This window comes from Phoxinus phoxinus (assembly GCF_949152265.1).
Source record: "Phoxinus phoxinus genome assembly, chromosome: 4".
NCBI lineage: Eukaryota > Metazoa > Chordata > Actinopteri > Cypriniformes > Leuciscidae > Phoxinus > Phoxinus phoxinus.
The window spans coordinates 17,045,257-17,063,134 of record NC_136879.1 but is presented as its reverse complement, the minus strand read 5'-3'; the positions used below and the strand labels follow the sequence as shown (position 1 = coordinate 17,063,134).

The window sequence follows — 17,878 nt, the reverse complement described above, 5'->3', positions numbered from 1 at the left end:
CATAACAGCCACCCTCTTACCATTTTTTTTTTTTTTTTTTTTTAAATCAGATTTAACATTTACGTACTTCAGCTGCTAATTAGGAGACAACGAGCGCGATATAGATATATTTGCTTTACTTATTATTTATTAAATCCAGGCAATTGGTTGATGAAACATTGATTAAAATTAAGATACAATTAATACAAAACGAAATTCACTTTAAAGAAAGGCTTTGTGCTTTCTGATTGAGGTCTGTGAATGTTTTAAAGCATCTTTTAGTGCCGATTTCAGAGCGGTCGCGTCCGTAACCGAGAACTGTCACGTCCGTGTTTTTTCCTCATAAATGCGAACACGAAAAATAAAATAAAAAGAATAGTTTATGTTCTGTGGAGCTCGTTTTATTTTTTTCTCACGTTTATATTAATTTCTGCTTAAATACTGAGTGCATGGAGGAATATAGCCTATTCCACGCTCAAGCACATAAATCTTGCCGCAAAGCACCGGCAAAAGCAGACTAATGATAATATGTCTGAAAAAATAATGAGGCATTTTTATTGTTTATTTTATAAAACAATCTCCGCTGTAAAGTGGATGCGCCTTTAGAGAGAAATGCACCTTTTATATGGATTAGGCCTACAGCCTAATCAGCCGGTATTTGCTTTCGATTCAAATTTTTTAGTTTAAAAGTGGACATTTCGAGCTTTATTTAGAAATATTCATCATATTTTTGAGTCTATACACTGTATTTCAGTTCATTATTGAGACGCGCTCCAGTTCACGCAATGGAGATAATTATAGCGCGCCCTGTTTGTTTTATTTTATTTTACAAAAGCACAACGTTTTCTTTTTATTGTGAGTTTACCCAAATAAAAGTACTTGCGACTGATGCATTATTCCTTTCTGTATGACCAGAAAAGATTGAGTATTTAAAGTTGTTTCCACTGTTGATAGGAAAATGCAAGTGTTTAAAGAAAAAATTAATGCGTCTCTGTCCCCAGCACATTTCAAACCAAACTGACGCCCATGGGTGAGAGCACCAATACCATTGACAATGCGAGTCGCAATCGTACTGTATAAACTCGGTAGCTGTCATTGCACATGCGCATTCCTTTCAGATTTGGTTTTCAGTCCGATTAAGTGTTTACATGTTCTCTTGATCGGATTACAAAAGGAATAAACCACCCGTTTCAATCCGATCGAAATTTCAATCGGATCGAGCTCAATCGGATCAATTAAGGTGTTTACATGAAGGTTTTTCAATCCGATTGAGCCTTCAATCCGATTATAAGGGTCCATGTAAACGCAGCTAGTGTCATCGTGTGGATGAAGAGCGTGACCATGGCAAAGGTCGTCCTCAAAGAGAAGCAGAAACTCCTGAGTAAGAATTTTTATATTTCCATTGCATGCTAATATAACATTTTGATGAGATTTATAACTAAATATATGCAACAAACAAATTGATGGTTCTATAATGTGGATTAGGTGATGTGCTAACAATAGATGTTCCTTTCTCTCAGACCTGCCTCAGCATATGATGATTTTGGATGTAAAGACAAGGTGGAATTCTTCCTATCTAATGATCAAAAGGTTCTATGAACAATTCTGCGGACACTAAGAGAATGAAGAGAATGAAAAAAAAAAATAGTTGTACCACTAGAGGGGTGTAAACAGCTAGAAAATCACATCAAATGTTTAAGCGATCTGACTTCCGGTTTAGGTGAGCATGTGAAAGCAGCGTTGTCTCAGGCTCCCGCAGCAGTAACTTTGAAAACTTATTTTTTCCCTAAAACCCCAACCAACTGAGAGTGGAAGAATCAAGATTAGAATCTTGAACAACCTTAGAAATGTCAAAAGCATCAAAAGCGTCTAAAAAGACTGAAGCAGACGCCTCTCCTACGGGCAGCAGCACAGCGCTAGCTAGCATAGCTAGTATGCTAGAAGACCACAGAGCGAGTATTGCAGCCGACTTCAAAGCAACATTCGCTGCTCTGGAATTGAGACTCGACAAAATGCAGACAACGATAACAGAACATGGTCAGCGAATGGACTCATTGGAATCTCACGCTGAGCTGCAAGCACAACGAATTCAAGCACTGGAGGAGAGGTGTGTCACACTAGCAGACAACAACGCAAAGCTAACAGCGAAGACTATCGATCTTGAGAGCCGCAGGAATAACATTAGAATAATCGGCCTCCCAGAATCAATCGAGGGACCCAGGCCCACGAGCTTTTTCGCCGATCTCCTGGCTGAAGTACTGGGCGACCAGATCCTTCAATCTCCTCCTGAATTGGACCGAGCGCATAGAACGCTCACCGCTAAACCACAACCCGGCTCACGGCCCAGACCGGTTATACTTCGCCTTCATCGCTATCAGACCAAGGAGCTGATCATTCGGGAGGCTCGTAAGAGGCGTGGGAAACTCCAGTTCCAAGGGACTCCAATCCAGATCTTTGAGGACTACACACCAGAGATCGCCGGGGAACGAGCTAAATATCGAGCGGTGATGACCGATCTTTACAACCTCGCTCTTCGGCCAGCGCTTCTCTTCCCGGCCCGTTTACAGATTACTCTGGAGAGCGGAGCGAAGAAGAGATTCTCATCCCTCGAGGAAGCCACCACCTTCGCGGCAAAATATCAACAGGCCCCGAAGCCCGACTAGCTTAACTGCTATGTTACCCGCGACTAATGTGGACCAGGCTTGTGGTGTATTGTTATACATTTATGGTGCAATTACATATTCACTCCACTAGAGGGCCACCTTGTCTTTCATAATGGTGTGGTTACCCGGAGTGAGTGAGAGTTATACATGCACGAGCTTGTGAGCAGCACATGCGGTTGGTGTTCAATAATAAATACCCAGTTCTGAGTTACATCTACATGTGTGTGTAGTTTAATGAATACACAACACATGAAGGAATACTACATGGTGTCAGAAGAGAGTCGTTTCATGAACTCATGAACCTGCGTTAGACAGCACTGAGACGCGACGGAGAAAGTCGACGCATCGTGACTGAAGTGAGTCTGCCGAGTGAAACAAAAATATGGACCAGTTCAGATTACCACCCCCATTAGTCCTGTCGGGGAATACAGGCGAAAACTGGAGGAGATGGATACAACGGTTCAACATTTACATGACTGCTACTGGATCAGACTCAAAAAGTGAGAAGGTAAAAATAGCCATTCTACTTCATGCATTAGGAGAGGAGGCTTTAGAAGTGTACAATTCACTGTCCATTGAGACAGAAGAGGATGAGGAGACAATGCAAGATATAGTAACTGCACTGGAGAAGTATTGCTTACCGAGAAAGAATGTTGTTTTCGAAAGGCACCAGTTCTGGGCTTACCCCATGCCTGATTCAATTACCATCGATAAATATGTCACAGAACTAAAACAAAAGAGTAAAGACTGTGAGTTTGGCTCAACAGAATCTGACATGTTAAGAGACAAGATCGTGTTCAGCATTGGTGATCAGCGTTTAAAAGAGAGGCTCTTAAGAGAAATAAACCTGACCCTTGAAAAAACAGTGGACATTTGTAGAGCAGCAGAGGCAGCAAAAACACAGATTCAAGCAATGGGAGAGCAGAATAAAACTGTTCATGCCATTAAAAAGAAGACAAAAGATGTTAAACAAAACAAGAGATATGATAGAACGTCATCTCAACAGCAAAAACTAAATGTGAACTCGTTCATCTGCAAAAAGTGTGGAAAATCCCACCTTCCACGACAGTGTCCAGCCTTTGGAGCTACATGTCATGCCTGTGGGAAACGTAATCACTTCGCCTCTGTGTGCATGTCAGAAAAAAATGACACTCAGCCTAAACATAGAAATGCCACTGTTGATTCATTATTCATTGGGACAGTGGAACTAAAAGAGACCCTCAGCTCTGCACAGAAAGCATGGTACACAGATGTAGATATTGGAAATGTGACAGTGAAGTTTAAATTGGACTCAGGGGCTGAAGCCAATATTTTACCTCTCGACATTTATCAATCTCTGCATGAAACAGCGTTGATGCAACCGACTTCGACTATGCTGGTGGCGTATGGTGGAACAAAATTAAAGCCAGAAGGTGTGGCCAAGCTGCAGTGTGTCACTCCCAAGGTGCACGTTTTCTTACCATTCTACATCACCAGACACTCATCCATACCAATACTTGGTAAGGACGCATGTGAACGGATGCAACTGCTGAAAAGAGTTGAGACTGTTGTAATCAAGCATCCCGCCTCAAAAGAGGAGCTGATAAAACAACATTCTGCAGTTTTTGAAGGACTTGGTCAGTTTCCTGGTGAACATCACATACATGTCGATCCGAAAGCAGTACCGGTCATACATGGCTGTAGAAAAATTCCCTTAGCAGTGCTGGGCAAACTGAAGGATACACTGGATCAGCTGTTGCAAGCAGATGTCATAGCGCCAGTCACCCAGCCCACTCCATGGGTTAACAGTCTTGTCATCACTGAAAAAAAGAATGGGTCATTACGAGTATGCTTGGATCCTCGTGACCTTAACAAAGCTGTTCTTCGCCAACACTTCTCTATTCCAACAACCGAAGATGTACTGTGCAGGCTTGCTGGTAAGAGAATTTTCTCCATCTTCGATGAAAAGGATGGCTATTGGCAAGTCAAACTTGACACAGACTCCTCCCTGCTATGCACATTCAACACACCGTGGGGTAGATACAGATTCAAACGTCTGCCATTTGGTGTCAAATCTGCTAGTGAAGTCTTTCAGCAGTATAATAATGAAGTGTTCGGTGACATAGAAGGTGTACATATCGTAGCCGATGACATGATTGTTGCCGCTGCTACAGAACAAGAACATGACATCATTGTTGCTAAAATCATGGAGAGAGCAAAAGAACACAATGTGAAATTTAACCCTGACAAGATTCAGTACAAGGTGAACACTGTTAATTTCATGGGACATGTGATAACTCCACAGGGTGTGAGAGCAGATGATGGCAAGATACAGGCAGTAGTGAGCATGCCAACACCCACAGATAGACAATCACTACAGCGTCTTTTGGGCATGATCAGATATCTCGCCCCGTTTATCCCAGGTGAGGCATCACTAACAGCACCTCTCAGACAGCTGCTGAGAAAAGACATTGCATTCCAGTGGCATCCTGAACATGACACAGCATTGTCTGCACTCAAAACGGCACTGACCAACACACCAGTTCTCAGGTTCTATGACCCCAACACAGCGCTCACCATACAAACTGACGCATCCAAAGATGGCTTAGGATCATGTCTGCTGCAGGAGGGTCAACCAGTGGCATATGCGTCTAGGGCTTTAACGGATACGGAAAAGAACTACGCCCAAATTGAGAAGGAGCTACTGGCGATTGTTTTCTCGACCAAAAAGTTCCATCAGTATGTCTACGGACGCAGTGTGAATGTCCAGTCAGACCATAAACCATTGGAGGCTATCTTCAAAAAGCCACTGAGCAAAGCACCAGCGAGACTTCAACGTATGCTCTTACAGCTGCAGAGATACGACCTCATTGTCCAATACACGCCAGGGAAGGACATGTTAATTGCTGATGCATTGTCACGTGCCGTTGCTGATGGTCAGCACTCATGTACAGATGACCTCAGTGATGAAAGAGTTGTATATGCACTTGAAGCAACACAGGCTCTCAGTGAAGACATGCTAAAGCAGCTTACAGACGCTACTGCAAGCGACAGTACTCTCCAGCTGCTTGTGAAGATGCAAAAGACAGGATGGCCAACGCACAGAAAACAACTCAGTCCCTCAATTCAACAGTACTGGCCTGTTAGACACACTGTCGCTGTGCAAAATGGTATATTAATGGTATCTGATAGGATCCTGATTCCTGAGACGATGAGATCAGAGATGCTCAAGAGACTACATATCGCACATCAGGGGATGCAACGCACGAAAGCACATGCCAGAAAGTTTATGTTTTGGCCTGGTATGACCAAACATATTGAGCAGATGGTCGAAACATGTCCAACGTGTCAACAGTTTCAGCCCAGGAACCAGAAAGAGCCACTCATCTCTCATGAAATACCAGAGCTCCCCTGGTTAAAAGTTGCAGCTGACATCTTCGAAATCAGAGGTCAGTCGTTTCTTCTGATCGTTGATTATATGTCAAAGTTTCCTGAGGTGATGAATATCAGAGACAAAACTGCACACACAGTCATTGCAAAGATGAAAGCAGTGTATGCCAGGCACGGCATTCCTAAAGAGCTAGTGTGTGATCACGTACCGTTCGCAAGCTACGAAATGAAGAAATTCACATCTGAATGGGGCATCAAACTGACACACTCAAGTCCGGCCTACCCTCAGTCAAATGGGTTGGCAGAGAGAACTATCAGAACCGTCAAAAGTGTCCTGAAAAAAGCGGAACAAACAGGGACGGACCATCACCTTGCTTTGCTGTCGATAAGGAATACTCCTGTCACAGGTACGTCTTATTCACCAGCACAAGTTCTGATGGGACGAGTCCTGAGGAGCACCTTACCAACATCCAGTGAAGTCTTGCAACCAACTACTCCTCAGGGTGTGCATCAGGCGCTCAAAATCCTGCAAAAGAAACAAGCGTGTCACTACAACGTGGGAGCAAAAGCCCTGCCAGAACTGTATGCAGGTAATACTGTACACATTGAGACAGACAGAGGGTGGCAGCCGGGTCTCATTGCTTCCAAACGTGATGAGCCAAGGTCATACAATGTTGTCAATGTAGCAGGACGACAGTTTCGTCGCAACAGGCGTCATCTGAGGAAAACAACTCACAGAAACACAGAAACATTTGATCCTGCAGATGAGGCTAACGACGATGCACACTCTCACAGCCCAGAGGCACATGAACCAAGAGATCTGTCTGCACAGTGTGTTCGAGATCAATCCTCACATAATAATAGTACCACAATCACCAGGAGTGGTCGAGTTGTGAAAGTTCCTGTGAGGTTTCAGGACTACTGTTTGAACTGACTATGTGCTTGCCTAGTAATTAAGGTTATACATGGTTAAAAGCCTTGAACTGCTTATTTGACAGAACATTTGATATATATATATACATAAGAAAGACTGTTCCTTTAAGAGATATATTTTGTGTTCTTATATCCTGTTTATAGCTATTATTGATCCCTGAGAAAAGGGGGGATGTGGTGTATTGTTATACATTTATGGTGCAATTACATATTCACTCCACTAGAGGGCCACCTTGTCTTTCATAATGGTGTGGTTACCCGGAGTGAGTGAGAGTTATACATGCACGAGCTTGTGAGCAGCACATGCGGTTGGTGTTCAATAATAAATACCCAGTTCTGAGTTACATCTACATGTGTGTGTAGTTTAATGAATACACAACACATGAAGGAATACTACAAGGCTAACCTAGCTGGCTTCCTTACAGGAGGAGCTGCTCTCGTATTGGTAAGTCTTAAGATTAAGACGGAAAACTGCTGAGCCTTAGCGCCCATCATTTCTACAAGGACGATATACTAAGTTAGTTATTGTGTTTATCTCAAGAGATTTAAGGACTGGTTGGACTCTGTGGGGCCTAAACTGGATGTTTACCATTTAATAGCTATGCTGGTCTAGCCCTGTATCTAGTTCAGCTGGTTCAGAAGCTGGTGTTGTGTATTAATTTACACTCCACTTAATTTTAATTTGAAGTTAAAGAAAATAAAAGCCTGTATTATTATATTTCATATTTCAGTTAAAAGGTTGTCTAACTAATACTATGATGGAAGGGGTACTAAATCTGCTGTTCACTCGATGTTTAATCCTAAGAGATTAATACCCTGTATTTTATTTTTACTCTACATTTACCTTTACAGTTTTTTTTTTTTTTTTTTTTTTTTTTATTGAAATTTTTTGTTTATCACTTTGTCACTTCTGAATCACTTTTTGGTTTTCAGCGGGTTCAGAAGCTGGTGTTGTGTATTACACTCCACTTAATTCTCAATTGAAGTTAAGTAAAAAAAAAAAAAAAAAAAGATAAAGGATTGTATTATTTTATTTCATATCCAAGTCAGTTGGTTGTTAATATAGCTAATATAGGGTTATAAACGACTATTATGGTGCGTTCACACCGGACGCGAATAGCGCGTCAGGCGCGAGTGATTTCAATGTTAAGTCAATGCAAAGACGCGTTACGCGCGTAAAATGCGTGTAACGCGTCTTTGCATTGACTTAACATTGAAATCACTCGCGCCTGACGCGCTATTCGCGTCCGGTGTGAACGCACCATTAGGATGGAAGGGGTACTAAATCTGCAGTTCACTCGACATTTAATCCTAAGGGATTAATACCCTGTATTTTATTTAGTTATTTATATATATATATCAAAAAAAAATTCTTCTTTATTTTTTTATTTTTTTCTTATTACTCTACATTTACCTTTTACATTTTTAATTTTTATTTACTTATCACTGTGTTATTTTTTAATCACTTTTTGGTATTCAGACTATCTTGATATCTACTCATGCTGCACAAGCGTTATAAAAATGTGTTTAAGGTTCATGTTCATTACTTTAGGGGTCACAACTGGCTCTTTAAGCTGCAGGAGCTGGGACAAAAAAAGGAAAAGAGGAAAGATGATGCAGAAAGGGAAGTATGACTACTTGGGTTGAATGGGAGAGGGGAGAAGGGATGGGGAGGGATGTATTCACTTGACTTTGATTATTTTGTGCTCTCTGTGTGTGTATTCATTTTACATTGGGCTGTTTCTGTACAGAAGATCCCACTCGCTATTCACTGCTTACTCCTTGAGACTGACCTGACAATCTTACCACGGGACGCTGAACCATGGCTAGTGTAACCAAGGGGGGTGCCGCTGGTGGACGGGCTGTGAGGATTAGTTCACTAAACACTGGTGGGCTAAACGCTGCAATCAAACGTACAAAAGTTATGATGCATATCAAAAATCTAAATGCGGACATAATGTTTCTTCAGGAGACACATTTATGCAACTCGGACCATAGAAAATTAAATAGACCTTGGATTGACCAAACTTTTCACTCACAATTCAATGTAAAAACAAGGGGCACGGCTATATTAATCCGGAAAAATGTCCATTTCATCTCAGATAAAGTAATGACAGATTCAAACGGTCGCTATGTTATTGTTACTGGTACGTTATATGAAAAGCAGGTAATCCTGGTATCCGTCTATGCAAAAAACTTAGCTTGGCGATTGGAATCTGTCATGCCCAAGATCATCTCAGAGGACCAGACGGGATTTATAGGGGGAAGACACTCATACTCCAACATAAGAAGGCTTCTCGGCGTCATCCTCTCTCCATCTCCCTCTAATGTCCCAGAGGTAATAATATCTCTTGACGCCGAGAAGGCCTTCGACAGGGTGGAGTGGCCCTATCTCCTCTTTTCCCTTAGACAGTTTGGTTTTAATACTAACTTAATATCATGGGTCAGATTACTTTACTCCTCTCCCTGCGCCTCAGTATGCACAAACAACCAACGTTCTAATCCGTTTCCACTCTATCGGGGAACACGACAGGGGTGCCCGCTATCCCCGTTACTATTTGCGCTAGCGATTGAACCATTATCGGCTGCTCTAAAAATGGAGGAGGGACTTGGGGGGATTGAAAGATGGGGCATAAAACATCAAGTTTCATTGTATGCAGATGATCTGCTTCTCTATGTAAGTGACCCTTTGGCAAGCATCCCACGTATCCTGACCTTGTTGAATTCTTTCGGTCGCCTGTCGGGATATAAGCTAAATATCTCTAAAAGCGAATACTTCCCAATTAACCAATTAGCTGTAGCCATATCGCCATCATCTATACCCTTTAAAATAGCCAGCACGGGATTTAAATACCTTGGCATTACAGTTACACAATCCTTAAGAACAATGCGAGAGCAAAACCTCACTTCATTAACAACGACGGTCAAGTCTGATTTACAAAGATGGAATTACCTTCCGTTGTCCTTGGCCGGTAGGATACAAATTATAAAAATGAACGTGTTACCAAGATACTTATGTATTTCAGTGTCTGCCCATCTTCCTTCCCAAATCCTTTTTCACAGCTATAAATTACATTATCTGGGCTGGTGAAGCACCTTGCCCTTCTCTCCGTCAAGCTTTACTTCTAATCCGGTTGTTGTTGGAACTCTAAAAATTTGGACGCAAATAAGACGCCACTTCGGATGGCTCACCCCCCCTCTAGCAACTCCTATTTGCAACAATCATCTGTTCATTCCAGCAAAGACAGACTCACGATTCTCAGTTTTAGAAAACAAAGGGCTGTGTAGTTTGGGAGACCTGTACATTGATGGTATATTTGCGAACTTCAACCAATTAATCTCTACCTTCAATCTACATAAATTAGATTTTTTCCGGTACTTCCAGTTACGGGACTTTGCCAAAACACACGCCGCGTCATTCCCACAGATACCAACACCCAGCGGGATAGACCTGGCTCTCAAGGCTAAAACCTTGTCAAAGGGCCATATCTCCTTTTTTTATAATTTACTGTCCTCAACCAGTGAATCTATTTTACATAAAATCAAGATGAACTGGGAGTCAGAACTCCAATTGGATCTTTCTGAGAACTTCTGGGAGGGAGCCATGGGGGTTGTTAACTCGTCATCCAGCTGCGCTAGACTGTCACTAATACAATTTAAAGTCCTCCACAGGTTACACTATAGTAAGGACAAATTATCAAAGCTCTATCCAGAAAAATTTGATGAGAATTGTTGTAGATGTTCGCAGGCTCCATGCAATCTTACCCACATGTTTTGGGCATGCCCCAAGTTGTCTGAATTCTGGCGACTATTCTTTAAAACTATTTCAGATATACTAGGCATAACTTTAACTCCAACACCACATATCGCTATTTTCGGCAAGCCCCCAGACGACCTCCGTACCACAACCATCCAAATATAATGTAATTGCCTTCGCCTCTCTTATTGCTCGCAAGAGAATTTTATTATTGTGGAAGTCTCCTCAACCACCATTAATCAAAGTTTGGCTACACAACATTTTAGGCCTTCTGAAACTGGAGAAGATCAAATTCTCACTTAGGGGGTCATCTGGCAGGTTCTATACTCAGTGGAGACCACTACTTAACTATCTGGATAGGCTGCCAGCTCGGGAAGTCTCTTTGTAGAGTACCACTGTATGGTTATATATGTATTATTCCCTCTGTTCCGGTCCGCCAGCGTCAGATAGCGCTGCAATTGTTTAATATTTACCTTGTACAGTTAATGATTAGCAATAGCATCCTACATTGGTCTTTTTAATTATTACTCTAGGTATAGGTGTATATGTATATATGAGTACATGTATAGAGTTTTTATTTATTTATTATTATTTATTTTTATTTATTCAATGTATAAGTGAATCATGGGTTTGGGGAGGGCGGGAGGGGGGGTTCATTTAAGTAAAAAAAAAAACCATTGTATTCCTGTATGCACTTTATGTCTGTCTCTTGCACTTGATAAATAAAAGTTATAAAAAAAAATCTGACGGCCTCTGTGGTACCTGAAGTAAGGTGAGTGATCTGCACGAACACAAATACTCTTTATTCATTCTGTGTGTGTGTGTGTGTGTGTGTGTGGTGAGCGCACTGTCTCCAGCTATAGCTGGAGTGTGTGTGCATGCGTGTTTGTAGTGAGCGCACTGTCTCCAGCTATAGCTTTTCACGAGTTCACACTCACAAATAAGTCAGATGGAATAAATGGTATGCATATTTGGCGTGCTGTCCGAGGAGAGGGCTCCGGGCTCGGTATTCGGCCCGAACCCAGAGTACTCCCCCCGTATTGCTGGTTTAGGAAGTAACCAGGCGAGTGTGAGGAGACGGGGTGGTGGAGGGATGCTGAAAACCTGTCGAGGAACGTTGGTGAGTCGAATGAGTATTTATATAGGTCTGCACTCATGCTGATTGGATAGAAATGTTGATTACTGATTGTTGACAGCTGGCTGGAATGATGTGATAATTGGATCAATTATCACATCAACGTGCCGAACTTTGTTTATAAAACATCATGTGTGTGTGTGTGTGTGGTGAGTGCACTGTCTCCAGCTATTGTGTGTGTGTGTAGTAGGTGCACTGTCTCCAGCTATAGTGTGTGTGTGTGTGTGTGTGTGTGTGTGTGTGTGTGTGTGTGTGTGTGTGTGTGTGTCTGTCTGTGTGTGTGTGTGTGTGTGTGTGTGTGTGTGTGTGTGTGTGTGTGTGTGTGTGAGATTCATTCATCCTCATCAACATCTTCATCATTAACTCATCAACTTTTTAAATTTTATGTTTTAAACGTTCAGAGCTCTGCTCCAGATCGTCCACCCTCCGTTCAAGCTCCACGATCCGTTTGTCCTTTTCAATGTTTTGGAGGCGCAGCTGTTTAACCTCCTCTAATAATTCCAGAAGAAGTATAGAAAAACAAGTGTGTGTGTGTGTGTGTGTGTGTTTGTGTAGTGAGCGCACTGTCTCCAGCTATAGCGTGTGTGTGGGTGTGTCATTCATTCATCCTCATCAACATCTTCTTCATCATCCTCTTCCTCATCCACTGAAACAGCTGGACTCAGTCAGGAACGAGAGAGCTCAGATTCTGCCTGAGAAACTCAACATGAACACAAATAAAACAGGAGATATGCTGGAAATGCTCTTCATGAACGTTGTTGTTTCTTTATTTGTTGGCTGACTGTCTTTGCTCATTGTCACACTGTTGAGGTTCAGCGGCTGGTAGTGAAGCAGAATTATAGCACATCAACCGCATTTATACAGGACACTCAGATCTGCAGTAACTGCTCAATCTTTTCATATCTTTTTATCATGTCTTTATGTTTTGGGCCAAATTATGGAGAGTATCAGTGACTCAATCATTATTCCATGATGAGACTTTAAAAAAAAATGAATCATGGTTACCCTCATTCACTGATTATATTGTTTAATTTCTGAATTGATGTGTTCAGTTTTCTGTACTCATGACTTCACTGTACATGGCTAAAGAATCTGCAATGTTCAAAATGTGGCTTAGTGTGTGTAACACTGAATATATGCTGATTAATACAGTGTGTTTTTGGACATAACAACAACACAATTCCCTATAAAGTTAGCATTGGAGGGTTGTTATTTTACAGCAGAGAATAAATTCAATCTGTTCATCATATAAAGCGATCGAGTCTCTTCAAGAGATTTGGACTAAACCACTCAATTTAAATATATTATAGTTTAACAGTATATTTAACTCTGCCAGAGTTCATTTAAAATACCTTCATTTGTGTTCCGAAAATGATCGAAAGTCTCACGTGCTTGGAACGACCTGAGTGTGATTAAATTATTACCCTTTTTTATTTCTGGTGAACTGTCTCTTTAAATGTGTTCGCGGCGACGTCACCGGCAGCGCGAGTTCTATATCACGTCACAGGCCGAGTTGTTCAGGTCAGTCAGTGCAGCGATTATCGTCAGAGTTAGAGTTAGTCAGAGCCAGAGTTAGTTAGTGCCAGAGTTAGTTAGTGCCAGAGTTAGTTAGTGCCAGAGTTAGTCAGTGCCAGAGTTAGTCAGTTAGTCAGAGTCAGAGTTAGTCAGAGTCAGAGTTAGTTAGTGCCAGAGTTAGTCAGTTAGTCAGTGCCAGAGTTAGTTAGTTAGTGCCAGAGTTAGTCAGAGTCAGAGTTAGTTAGTGCCAGAGTTAGTCAGTTAGTCAGTGCCAGAGTTAGTCAGTTAGTCAGTGCCAGAGTTAGTTAGTTAGTGCCAGAGTTAGTCAGAGTTAGACATGATCGAGGAGAGAAACTCAACGGAGGAGAGTGAAGCTCCCGCTTCCCCTAGAGTCGCGTGGGGGAACAACACCACAGGTTAATACACACACACACACACACCAAAACACTTTTGACCACATTATAATTTAGACCATGCGTACCGGAGTGTGAAGTCTGGACGGTTATGAAAATGTTGGCAATTATTACTCCAATTATTACATGTTGCGACAATTTACCAAACCAGAATCCTTAGCAAAGCCATGAAGATCCTATCAGACATGCTCTGTGTAATGAGTTCGAGAGATTACCATCGGTCTGTGATTTAGGATGCCAGCAAAAAATTTTTTTGCAAAAAAAAGAAAAAGCTTTTAAAATGTGTTTTTGAGTTTTCGTATGTTTGTTTTATTTCTGTGTATGCATGTTAAAACTCATTGCAACAAAACCTCAACATGGGGATAATAATAAAAGTCAACAGAACATATTAATATGCAAATTGGATACAGTGTACAGATAGATTGTTTTGAATGGGAATTACATTTATGGTCATTTTACCCTCATATTGCATAAAGTAGCCTAAAATGAAATGACATATCAATTCATTCCGATATATCTTCCATAACAAAGTTGAGAATCATCTTTATACAATGTTTGGTTAAAAAAAATCCCGAAATCTAAACATTTATTGGTAAATAAAAAAAAAAAATCCCAATGTAATTTTGTGTAATTTTATTGTTAAACAACTGAGTCCTGGTGTCCACTACAGAGCACATGCATATGGATAACATATCCTTTTCACAAATTATTTGTTTCTTATGCTCTAAACAATGTAATGACATTAAAAAAATACTAAATTCACAAAACTTTTTTCTCTGGGTGTCAGGAGCATATAAACAGGAGACCATTATAATGTGACGTGTGTGTGATTCTTCTCGTGTTCTTCAATGCAGAACTAGTGCATCATTCAGCCGTAATCTGTGCTAATAACACACACGTTTCTCATCAATATTGTTGTTTGCAGAAAACTCAAAGTGGACGAGTGTGTGTGCCAGCGGCCGGAGAGCGTGGAAACGTCTCTTCCACACGGAGACCAAAGTGTCTGCTTTTGTGCCCGAGAAGGAGCGTCCACACACACCGCAGGAGCGTCCACACACACCGCAGGAGCGTCCACACACACCGCAGGAGCGTCCACGTCCGCTGGGGTCCAGGCCGACACGCAGTGAGTGTTTATTATCGTCACTCATGCTTCTGGCTTTAGTGTAATCTCTACTCCTGTGGTCTCCTGGCCTCAGGTGTGTTTGCGGCTGGACTTCAGGCTCATGCTGGATATTATTAACATGCTAACGTGTGTTTTTCAGGATCCTTGAAATCTCTTTACGAGGTGGTGAAGGAACTCAAATGCAGAGGCGACCGTACTGATCATATGGGATTTCGCAAGTCGGATAGCAAACGAGTATGTTACTCACACTTTTCCCTTTAGTCTTCAGTCCTGACATAAACATACAGTTTTGATCAGAAATGTAGAGATTGTAGATGCACATAAACTAAAATTGATCAGATTACTTACGTTTGCAACAATTTTCTTCACTTTTTAGGTGCTCATCAGTTTTATTAAGAAGAGCCGGCCTGAGAAGCTGGTGGACTTTGTAAGTTGACAACTTTGTTCTTCATGAAATTCTCCAATAATCGTTTATTAAATTCTAATTTGGTAATTGATAAATCTGTATGTAGACCGTATAAGATATAGTTGAAAGCCTAGAAACATCAGTTGTAAAGTAAATTGCTTTCATCTTTAATAAACTCTTTAAGCCCAAAGTATGTGGTTTATCCCCAAGTATATTTAAGTAATTAAATGAATATAAACATGTGATTAATTGACTGATGGCTCGAATGAATGACAGGGCAGCCCAAGAGTTTACTTTGAAAGGCTGGCGAGATGAAAAAGTATCCCGGGCCTTTAGTCACGAGATCAGAGATTAGTTAGGAGTCAACTAACCTTCTGTCGACCTCTTTTCTTTAGCCCGGCTATTCCACTCCGCTGAGCCAAGACGCAGCGGCCATGTTGCAGCTACAACAGTCTCCGGCCAGCACACACGTCGTGCATTTATATGACATTTTTGTGAGGAAAGATAAAGACATCCTGGTGCTGGAGTATCCTCATCACGGCATGACATTGTATGAATATGTTCAGCGAAATCGAGGCAGCCTGACTGAGTACGCGGTGAAGCACATCATTCGTCAGCTCGTTGTGGCGCTGCAGCACTGCATGCATCACGGCATCTTTCATGACACACACATGAAGAACATCCTTATATATCCAAACAGCCTGCAGGTCAAGCTGATGGACTTCAGAGGCGCACTGATCCTCCCAGAGACACGTGAGTCGGCTTCTCCAACACCGCCCACTGTTGATGTGTTTGATGATGCTTTACTAAACACTGCACATGTGTTCCTACAGGAGCTGATGAACCCATTTTAAATACAGCGGTCAGAAAGTACGCTGAGTGGGCCGTGAGCGACGACATACGGAAATTGCTGAATGCGCTGGTGCCAAGAATAAGCCGATGGTTTTGGCAAATGTCGCATCTGTCCAAAGGTGAGAGCAACAACAAGAGTGAAATGGAAATGACATTGCTTGAAAAACATATAGAGCTCAGTAAAATGATCAGTGTCAATGATGAGCAAAGTGTAAAACACAGCGGATTGACAATGAATGTTTAGCTATGAATAAATGTTCATGGGCATCCAGAGAATATCATAGTAACAGCAAGAAATGAATTTCATGGCGACATGACCTTACATGAACTACACTTCTCAAAATCTGTTTATGAGTGTCTATAAGGACAAGCGTGACTAATCAACTGTCTTCTGAAAACTGTTGCAGAATGCCTGGATCTTCATAATGAACTTAATGACAGAGGGTCACGGATGACTTTAGATGACATGTTACGCCATGAGTGGTTTAACACCCCTTTAAAGAGAAGACAGACGTTCCCCTTCAGCATTTTTCAGCGTCCCTGATGGAGGAGAGTTGTTTTTTTATTTTTTTATTTTTTATTTTAATGCAATTTGGAGAAGGATGTCGATGTCTCACATGTGTGAAAGAGGAGGTGAGTGCTCTATAAAATAAAGTTAAATAAATGAAGATAAATATCCCAGCCTCAGGCCGCTCCAGATCCAGGAGAATCACCGGCATCACGTCATCATCATCATCTTCTTGTTCCCTCTCTAAGGTCGACGAGAGGCGGTTCTGCAGAGAGTTGAGTCTGAGCAGCAGAGGCTCGTACATGTGGCGACTAATCAATGCCAATTAGAACCGAGCGCACGACTGATGCTGGCGCGCGCGGTAAATGACTTCCGCGAGAGGATAACAGATCTACACGCGAGGAAACGGGAACTCGCGAGCTCATTCAAACCCCGCGCGCACATGACATCTCCTCTGCACGCAATACAAGCCCTCGCGCGCGCATGATCATTCCCCACGCTCTCACGCACGATCTGCTCTCGCTCCAACACTTTTATTTTTGGCAGTCGAGGGGCGGGACTTACTGTTTTAATAACCTCAAATGCCATTGGTTACTTCCCCTTTTCCGGAAGTCAGTTGTGATTAGACGCCTGTCCAATGACCCGTAATTCACTTGACTTGAGACATCACTTAATTTGTTATTAATTGTGGTTTATTAATGTGTAATGTGATTTAATGCATTGTTAATATAGAATAGATTACAGTCATTACAGTCTGTAAATATCTCTTTAACAACACAATGCATTTACTAAGACTTCCTGTTAATAAAGTATCTGGTAAGAATCTATTCTATATTAACAATGCATTAAATCACATTACACATTAATAAACCACAATAAATAAAACAAATTAGGCAGAGCCGGAGTGGGACTCATTTTCAGCCCTGGAGTTTCATGCCTTAGACCGGCCCACTTTAGTTCCCGACTGACTATATTAAAATAATGTAATTAAACCCTCAGTCTATAAGTCTGCAATAGTGCACTGTTCTGTACAGCCTTGTAATTCATTGTATTTTTCAAAAATATAATTTTCTATTCAGTGCAATTGCCGTACTCAGGGTTTTATAAATACAGAGGTCCCAAAAGTGATCTTGCTAGGGGGTTCGGGGGCATATTATTTTTCCTCTGTTATTTTTCCTGCTTCTGTGAACAGAAATCCCGCTCGGTTTGATCGGTCATCTCAAAC

The 17,878-nt window shown here is 41.6% G+C and overlaps 2 protein-coding genes and 1 long non-coding RNA gene across 3 annotated transcripts in view; 2 read left to right on the top strand and 1 right to left on the bottom strand.

Moving 5' to 3' along the window:
• The window catches only part of LOC306997576 (P2Y purinoceptor 14), a 44,435-nt gene extending 28,719 nt beyond the window's left edge, over positions 1–15,716 (bottom strand). Inside the window, exon 1 of the mRNA XM_079610891.1 lies at positions 15,665–15,716. The gene's annotated coding sequence lies outside the window, so the exon portion shown is untranslated. The remainder of the gene's footprint in view (positions 1–15,664) is intronic.
• Positions 14,122–16,133, top strand: LOC306997485 (serine/threonine-protein kinase pim-1-like; the record flags this gene model as incomplete). The annotated part of the gene is made up of 5 exons (XM_079610789.1): positions 14,122–14,887; positions 15,027–15,121; positions 15,264–15,314; positions 15,689–16,083; positions 16,127–16,133. Exons 2-5 carry the CDS (start codon positions 15,092–15,094, stop codon positions 16,131–16,133), a joined length of 483 nt encoding a protein of 160 aa, XP_079466915.1. The 5' UTR covers positions 14,122–14,887; positions 15,027–15,091.
• On the top strand, positions 16,133–17,029 carry LOC306996942. Its single transcript, XR_013797219.1, has 3 exons — positions 16,133–16,264; positions 16,553–16,778; positions 16,902–17,029. It is a non-coding gene; the product is annotated as an uncharacterized lncRNA (long non-coding RNA).
• The last annotated feature ends 849 nt before the right edge of the window (positions 17,030–17,878 follow it).